A 9,559-nucleotide genomic window follows, 5' to 3' on the forward strand; every position below is an offset into this window, starting at 1 on the left:
AAAGAGAAAAGTGAGAGAGGAAGAGCAAAACCCATTTTCGCATAAAACAGAGCAACTGCACTAGATTTGCGATTTCTCCTTCATTCACCGTCGGATCAAGTTGAAATTTGGACAGCAGGTTCGCGATTTCTCATCACCATAATCTTCGAATCTTCAAATCACCATCATTGCATCACCATCATCTTCAAATCTTCATATGCTTCTTCTCCGTTCAATCATGGCATCATCTTCATCAACAACAAACTCAACTCATTTTGAATTGCTTGAAAGTGAGTGTAAGAAAACAATACGTATATTCATCTCTAACACTGATGAATATCCTAAATGGCGATTTTGGAGATGTCATCATTGGGATGTTAGTAATATTTTTCAAATCTTTTATTTTTATATTTATTCTTTGTAGATATAGTTTACATTTACTAAGTTTCATATGTATAATTTTTTTATTTTTTGTAGACCCCGTATAGATATCAATTTTTTGTTGGTAATGTGATGCCAGTGATGATTCAATGTTGGTGTTTTGGTAATGGTAATGCGATGATAGATAAAGGATGAGAGAACTCTAATCTCCAAACTTATTTTCGATTTTGAATGGAAGGGCTAAAACATAACACATTAAGTGGGCTAAAACATTATTATTTTTATTATTAATATTAATATTATTATTATTATTATTATTATTATTATTATTAAGTATATACATGTTATATATTAAAATTTTATGTTATATTATATTAAAACTAAAATGATTATAGTCCCAAAAATTAAAAGAAGTTAATTGTTTATACCGTTATATTAAGTTTAAAAGAGAATACTGTAAAGAAAATATATCAAACAAGTTTCCTCTTTTAAATATTCAAAGATATTTTAAAAATAAATTTACGAAACAGGTATTTTAATTTTCTCTTCTTCAACTCAGTTTTCAAAATAAAGATAACCAAATAAATAAATTTATTTTTTTATTTTCAAAAACAATTTGTAAAATTGATTTAGAAAATAAAAACTCATTCAAACAGACTTTAAAAGTGTAATTAAATCTCATTTACATGTGTGACTCGTGCAATACAGAGGTGTAAGAGTAAAAGTCTAGTGTATTTCAAATTTTATTAACAAATTTTTCCATTCTCTTGTTAGTATATGTGACATCTTCTGGGATGGCTATTTGGAATTCCATTACAAGATATTGTTCAAATGAAATGGATATTAATTATTTATTTCATTAACTAGTTGCTTCTTGATCTTTCATTGATACCAAGAGATAAAGCAATAGAGTGATCATTTCCATGAAGCATTGATGTTTAATTATGAACCAAACCTGTTACAAGATATGAAAGTAATCATATTAGAGATACAATATAATCATAATAAGATAATTAGCATCACTATGAAGACTACGTTTCCAATTAAATTTCACTTTAGTCTCTAGCAATCGGTAATCATTTGCAATAATCCATAAATTTAGTTAAAAATGCAAAGAAATTAACAAAATTAATGGGAGGACATCTTCATTAATAAATTAATTAGAAATCAAATCTCACCAAGAAAAGATTGTTCTCAATAAGAACGTGGAAGAAGTCAATGTCACAACTCAAAATGTATCAACTTATGTTAAATTTATCCTGCAAAATCTGTTAAATGAACATTGATGTTAAGAATCTCACATTATTGTAAAAGATAAGGCGATAAGCACATATATTTATTAGCGAGAGGAAGTCATCACCTTGTAAGCTAATTTTATAGGATTGTGTTAGACTCAAATCTAAATTCTAATATAATGTTAGAGTTTATCTAAAATCCTGCTAACGAGTTACAAGTTACCGCTATTGTGTCATTTAGGTCACACTCAAATATCTAATCTTAAGTGTGAGAAGGTGTTAAGAATCCTATATTAGAATAGATAAGACTTAAATATATGTTTATAAGTGGGGATAATATAAACCTTACAAACTTGTTTTGTTGGGTTGTGTTTGACTCAACCCAAATTCTAATAGTTATATTCAACAAAGAACTTAAAAATAATGTATCCATACAACAACTTATACTAAGCTTATGCTTCAAAATAGTATTTTAGTGTGAGCATTTGATAGAATAAGATTTTAGGTGATTTTACGTATATATGTTCATTAACAATTGTTGTAATGTTTTTTGTGTGTATATTTTGACTAAATGATAAGCGTTTACATAATTTTATTTTAATTATTACTTCTAACTTTTATTTTATAAATAATTATTTTTTTTAAGAATATAAATAATTAGGCAATATATATATAGTTATTTAAGTTTAACTCAATTCTCGTTTAGGTTCTTTAAGTTTATTTTATCCAGATATAATTCTTTAAGTTATATTATATTTGCACTGTTAGTCATTTATCTTAATTTTGACAACAACTAGTTCAATTGAAAGCTTCTGATATATATTATGTTTTGTGATAGAATATTATCTTTAGTCGGTTTATAATTTTTGGACTATGGATACCCGAACCGCCTAAATAGTATCCAAAAATCTGAGAGATTTTCCCCAGTCCAGAAAAATAGGCCCAAAAATAGTTCAGTAAACCCACTTCCACTCGCACTAAAAAACTGAAATCCTAAATTTTTCATCTCATTACTTTTACTCACAACTCCCACACTCACACCTCACCAACTCCAGCAATTATGTTTCAAAGCCACCTCCGGTTCCGTCGACATTGATACCTCCTTCTTTTTTCCTTCTTTTCATATGTAAATGGAGAAAAGATGTATAGTAAAAGCGCATAGGTACATGCAACATGATCTGAGTTCCTTGTTTTTGTTTTTAACTATCTTAGTTAGGGTTTTTAACACGTGTTTTTACTTATTCAAAGCACACTAAGTTTTTTGTTAGATTTTTCATTTCTCTTACGATCTGGGTTTGAATAAATAACTTCATTTTTTCATCTATATTAAGGTATTGAATCTACTGAGCGTACCATTTTTTCTGTGTTGGAAGGTCATCATCACTGTGAGCAAGAACAAAAAGGTTAGGGTTGATTGTATAATGGGTGTAGGGTTTTTGAATTTGTTTTCATTTTTATGATTTATGACGTTTTGAATCCGTTAAAGTTTTTTTTTTGTTCTGGTTTGATTTCTGAAAAGTTTATTATATAATGGGTCTTTTAGGGTTTCTGAAAGATTTATCTTTTGGGTCTTTTATGATTTCTTTCTGTTTTTGTTAAGTTGGGTTCAATGGGTTTAACTTAGGGTTTGTCTTGAAAGTTTTATTTTTCATTTATATGTGTATATATTTAAAAATATTTTAGTTAATGTTAGGTTTTTATGCATAATTTGGTTTGATTTATTTAATGTGATTTGATTGGGGTTTGTTCTATGTTTAAGGTTATCAACCCTTCATTTGTGTGAATCTCTTAAATATGTTTTTATTTTCAGTTTTTTTTGTTTTAGCAGAAAGTTAATTTGTGTTTTTTCTGACTAGAATAATAAATATATCATGTTACAAGAGTATATTGTTGAATTTCATGATTTTCTTGTGGAAAATAAGTTTAAAGATTATGGTGTAGAAAATCTTAGATCAATATGAAAAAAAAATTGTATCTTGAGCATTATCATTTAATTCAATAAATTGCATTTTGGTTCTGACAATTGGATTATGATCTAAATACACATGTTAAGATGGACCTTTTGCCAACCATGTTTATTAATGTTTGACCAAAGCTAACAACAAAGTTTTATCAAAAAGGATGTTTGATTTTGAATTCTCTTTGTTTAACAAGTGAGATTATAGTTACTACTCAGTATGTTCAAAATGTTAGTCTTGGTTTATGGATCAAGCAATGGCGTCGAAAGTCCATAGTTACATAGGTTTTCTTCAATTTCTAGATAAAATCTTCTGCAAAATGAAGTAATTTTCAACTAGTTTATTCATTAGAGTCTTAATTTGTGAAGTACTAAACTCAAAGCGCCTTTAGTATACGTTTATATCATTCTTTATATGATCGGTTTATAAATTGAAAGCATCTTCTAATGTTGTCTTCTATTTTTGTTTATCATATCTCAACAAAGGTATCCTAGAAGATTCAACTAAATTTCATCGGTAAGTTGCTCGACCTATTTTACTATTTGTTTAAGGTACGAAAGAAAACTTGGTTAATGTACTGCAGAATTTATAGCACTTTTCTGATTGATTTTTGTTGTTTTGGGTACAGACTGAAATTTTACGTAAGCTAACTGAATAGAAGAAAAACCATGTCATTGATTATTTAAATGTTTCCAATTTTCAAAAGTTTTATGATTAGGATTCCTATTTTTAGACTTCAAACTTTTTCAATCTAATTTGTTTATTATTAACTTTACTTTTTTATTTATCTAATTTGTATCTTTGGTTAGTTTTTTTATTCATATTGTTGTGTTGAGTGTATGCTTATTTTTCCATTTTAGTTTATTTTTTTTATGTATGCTTCTATTTGTTATTTCTAAAGCATTCTTCTCTTTTTTATTTATTTAAATGTTTCCAATTTTCAAAAGTTTTAAGATTAGGATTTCTATTTTTAGACTTCAAGCTTTTTCAATCTAGTTTGTTTATAATTTATTTTACTTATTTATTTATTTATCTAGTTTGTGTCTTCGGTTTGTTCTTTTATTCATATTGTTGTGTTGAGTGTATGCTTATTTTTTAATTTCAGTTTTTTTATGTATGTTTATGCTTGTTATTTCTAAAGCATTCTTCTCTTCTTTTAATTATTTAAATGTTTCCAATTTTCAAAAGTTTTAAGATTAGGGTTCCTACTTTTAGACTTCAAGCTTTTTAAATCTAGTTTGTTTATAATTAACTTTACTTTTTATTTATTTATCTAGTTTGTTTCTTCGGTTAGTTATTTTATTCATATTGTTGTGTTGAGTGTAGGCTTATTTTTCAATTTCAGTTTTTTGTATGTATGCTTCTGTTTGTTGATATTTGATAATTGATGCTCTTTCTGACCAACATTTGATATTCATATTCTTATTATTAATTTTTCGTATGATGTAAAAACAAAGCTTTTTTTAGTTATTAGATTTGTTGATATTATTTCATATAACTAATTTATTTTTATATTTTTTTGTTTTATTTTCTCTGCTTATTAGATTTCATATCTTCAAGGTAATATTCTTTTAATTTTTTCTTTGATTTTTTGCATACTCTAGAATTTGAATATTCTGATTTTTGAATTCAAACTCTAATTTCCAACTCTAATAAATATTCATATCTAGAAAACTCTAATATGCATATTCTGATATGAATTCAAACTATGATGTCTAGATATAAATATTTATTAGATATGTTCTGATTTTTTTTTCTCAGAATACTTTCTAGAGTTTGATTTTTTTGCATATTCTGGAGAGAAAAAAAAACATACTTTTACTAATTTCCAACCACTTTTCTTGATGTTCTTGGGTTGTGGCTGGAAAAGATAGATCAACGAGCCAGTAATAGTAGCAAGCAAGGGGTGATTGTAGAGCAAGAGCACTGTAAGTTTGTACTTCTATTTTTTTCTTCTTCAGTTTGATGCTTATATTTTTTCTATTTGATGTTTATAAGTTTTTCAAACGTATACTATATTTTTATGCCTATAAATGAATGCTATATATTTAACTTGTATATGTTTAATTAATGTGTTTAAAGTCTCTAGTTCTTTTTATGTGTTTAATTAACATGTTAAAAATATGCTTCTTTTTTTTTTCTCTAAATGTAACTAGATCTTCTTTCTTATTAAATGTAATTAGTGCTTCAGTTTTTTTTTTTTAATGTGTGCTTCTATTTAATTGTAATGCTTCAGTTTTTCTAATGTATGCGTAATTTTTTTTTCTTATACACCATTTTATAACATGTAATGTATGTTAATTTTTTTTCTTCTTATACATACTTTTAAATGTATTATATGCATGCTTAAGTTTTTGTTGATGCATGTTTCTCCAATATATAATTATGTTTATTATATGCTTTTTCTTTTTCTTTTTCTTAATGGATATTTTTTTGAATATTATTTTAATATTGTTTAATGAGTACAGTGTGCTAGTTACATACTAGACACTGTATTATAGTTACCCTCAATGGGTTGAATAAGTCTAACGTGTGTGAAAGACACTAGACTCTTGAATTATAGTAACTTACATACAAATTAAACCCCCTTATAGGTTAAATTAAAGTCCCTTAAATATTCATAACTCCCCTTAAATGTTCAATTGCAGCCACTTAAATAATAGAGTAATAAAATCCTTGAATGATAAATTACATCCATTTAAAATTTTAATACATCGTCCTTAAAATTTTATTACAACCCTTTAAAAGTCAATAAACTTAAAATAAATAATTCCAAGTGGTTGGTATTTGGTTATTAAGACTCCTTCATGATTTCAGTGATGAACCAACCTAGTCAAAATATACCAACTCCAAATATCAACACTACTGAAACTGGTGCAGCATCAACAACTGTAGTTGTTGGACCTGAATTGGCTAACAATCAAGTTACAAAAAAAGAGAAAAGCTAATGCAAGTGGTCCTAGGCAATCCTCTAAATGTTGGGAACACTTTAACAAAATTACTTCTAGTGAAGTGGAAGTACCGTCTGTCGCATGTAAATACTGCCACAAAATATACTTGTGTGACTCTCGAACTCATGGCACCTCTAACCTCAACTACCACCTTACTAGATGTGCCAAAAAACCTTTAGTTGTATCTGATGACCCCACCTAAACTATTCTTACATTTCCTAATGTAAGAAGGATCTGGTTTGGTTTCAACAAGTAGTAAATTTAACCTTCAAGCTTGTCGTAGGGCATTGTCTATTTTTGTGATTTTGGATGAACAACCACTCAAAGCCGTGGAAGATGAAGGATTTAAATATATGTTGAGAACATTGCTGCCACAATTTATAATACCGTCTAGACGAACTGTAGCTAGGGATAGTTTTCAGTTGTTTATGGAGGAAAAAGTAAGGTCGAAAGCTTTTTTTAAGTCTGATTGCAATAGGGTAGCTCTTACAATAGATTATTGGACTTCAATCCAAAACCTTAACTACTTGACCCTTACGACACACTTTTTTGATAATGATTGGAGTTATCAAAAAAGGATTATTAGTTTCACAGTAATCCCAAATCATAGGGGTGACACAGTTGGTAAAAAGATTGAAGAGGTTTTAAAGGATTGGGGGATTCAGAATGTGTCAACTATAATCGTTGATAATGCATCATCCAATGATGTAGCTGTTGCTTTTTTGAAAAAAAAAAAGATAAATAATACGGATGGTTTGATGGGGGATGGGGAACACTTCCACATGAGGTGTGTTGTTCATATTCTGAATTTAGTTGTAACTGATCGCTTGAAAGAAAAAAAATTGGCAATCTCTAGCATTAGAAATGTTGTTAGATTTGTAAAATCTTCACCTCAAAGGGCTGCTAAGTTTAGGGAATGTATTCAATTAGCTGGAATATCTTGTAAAAAATTTCTATCTCTTGATGTTTCAACTCGTTGGAATTCAACCTACTTGATGCTTGAGGCTTGAGAAATTTCAAGTAGCTTTTGGGAAGCTTGAGGTTGAGGAGTCGAGTTATAAGGATTTCTTTGGAGAAGCTGGTCCCCCAACTAGTTCTGATTGGGATACAGCTAGGGCGTTTGCAACTTTTTTGAAGTTATTTTATGAGGCAACTAGATTGTTTTCCTCCTCACAACATGAGAGTATACATGCAACTTTTCACCAATTGTCCACAATCTATTGTGAGCTGCAAAATGCCTCCTTGAATTTGAACACCCTTTTTGCAAGTGTGGTTGAGGATATGTTAGCAAAATATGATAAATATTGGGGTAGTATTATAAACATTAATAAGTTGCTATATTTTGATGTAATTTTCGATCCACGGTATAAGTTGAAATATGTTGAGTGGTGCTTTCAAGATATGTATGCAACTAAATCAGAGGTGGCTATTGAATTGATCACATTAATTAAAGAAGATCTAAGTAAAATGTACAAATGGTATAAAAAAGTGCATGACAAAAAACATAATTCACCACAACCAACTCCCATGGTTGTTGACAGTGATTCCTATGATGAAACCTCTGTTGCTGTTGCCCATAATTCACATATGGCCAGAGCACAAGCTTTTGAAGACCATTTGAAAGAGAGACTCCATTGACCAACAAAATGAGCTTGAGGGGTATTATTCTAGTAATTGTGTGAAGATGAGTGAAAAGTTTGATATTCTTGCTTGGTGGAAATGTAATGCAACTCAGTACCCAATCTTATCTCTTATTGCCAAAGATATTTTGGCCATACCGGTGTCTACAGTTGCTTCTGAAAGTGCTTTTAGTATTGGTGGGAGAGTCATTGAGACCTTTTCTAAAGACAGAAATGGTTGAAGCATTAATTTGCACTCAGAATTGGCTAAAACCTTCACTCACTTGTTTCAAAGACTTAAATCTTAGTGAAGATGTTGATCTTTCTGAAGAAATTATTAAAGGTAAAATTATTTATGTATCTTTTAACTGTTTGAACTTCCTAATATATTTATATGTTCATAATATAGTCTAATGTTTATTATTTTGTTAATTATTTCACAGTTTCAAGGAATGTTAGTGGGAAATGCAACTACTGCAGTTGGCTCATCATCACAGCCATATAGTTGTGGTTGAATAAAATTATTGTATGTCATATTTCTTTTTATTGTTACTAATTTGAAATGATTTTGTCAATCTTGTGTTAGTACTAAGTAATTCTGCCAAACTTTTCAGATTTGGACTTTTTTGAATTTTTTGAAGTCACACAAACTTAAGTCAAATATTGACTTGGCTCTATGACAATATCAACACAATTTTTTTGGGATTTGTATAATTTGTTGTTCTGCCTGGTAAGATATTATTGTTATATCTTATTATTCTTTTAAATGCTAAAAATTGTTAGTAATCAAAACTGTAAGTAACCACAACTAGAACTGTTACTCTGTTAGCAATCTAAACTGCATGTTATATATATATATATATGTTAGCATATATTAGCATTTCTGTTATAAGAAAGAACATAAGTTTAATTTGTTATTCTTATATAATTACCCTTCTATTTCCCAACAACTAGTGCATGATATTCCGAGACTGATTTTGCTGCAAATCATAGAAAAACAAGTGTTTTATCATATGTATGTTACCTTTTATCTTAAGTCAATTGTGAACTTTTAGAATTTTATTTTTAATAAAATTAAAGTACTGAGTATGAATATTGATTCTCTAGGTTACTAGAGTTCTTGCAGATTGTTTGGTGTTAAATCTTTATTTAACATTAGCTAAGTTAGTAGCAGCAATTTGTATTATTTTGAACAACATATATAGGTATGTCAACTTGATTTCTTAGTTTGATCTTATTGTTGATTCAAAATGAATGATCTAATCATGTTGATTGCATTATTTTTGATTCAAACTAGGCTGCTATACATGAAACTAAGCTAAAGCAAATTTGGCATTATCAAGTCTGGAATTTTTTTAATGTTGATTGCAAACAAGGTATTGAATTATTTTTTCTATGGTACACATCAACAACATATTTTTACAATGATTATTGAA

The 9,559-nt window shown here is 28.4% G+C and overlaps 1 protein-coding gene across 1 annotated transcript; it reads left to right on the forward strand.

The window, feature by feature from the left end:
• Positions 1 to 6,857: 6,857 nt before the first annotated feature.
• Positions 6,858 to 8,142, forward strand: LOC105851752 (zinc finger BED domain-containing protein RICESLEEPER 2-like). The gene is made up of 2 exons (XM_012713458.1): positions 6,858 to 7,422; positions 7,529 to 8,142. Exons 1-2 carry the CDS (start codon positions 6,858 to 6,860, stop codon positions 8,140 to 8,142), a joined length of 1,179 nt encoding a protein of 392 aa, XP_012568912.1.
• The last annotated feature ends 1,417 nt before the right edge of the window (positions 8,143 to 9,559 follow it).

The sequence above is a fragment of the Cicer arietinum genome, chromosome 3 (assembly GCF_000331145.2).
Source record: "Cicer arietinum cultivar CDC Frontier isolate Library 1 chromosome 3, Cicar.CDCFrontier_v2.0, whole genome shotgun sequence".
In the NCBI taxonomy this organism is placed as follows: domain Eukaryota; kingdom Viridiplantae; phylum Streptophyta; class Magnoliopsida; order Fabales; family Fabaceae; genus Cicer; species Cicer arietinum.

Excerpts from the sequence above, each read along its gene's own strand:
- LOC105851752 (XM_012713458.1), top strand. The coding sequence starts at position 6,858 with ATGTTGAGAACATTGCTGCCACAATTTATAATACCGTCTAGACGAACT. Across the intron at positions 7,423-7,528 it reads GGCTGCTAAGTTTAGGGAAT|CTTTTGGGAAGCTTGAGGTT; the intron begins GTATTCAATTAG and ends AATTTCAAGTAG.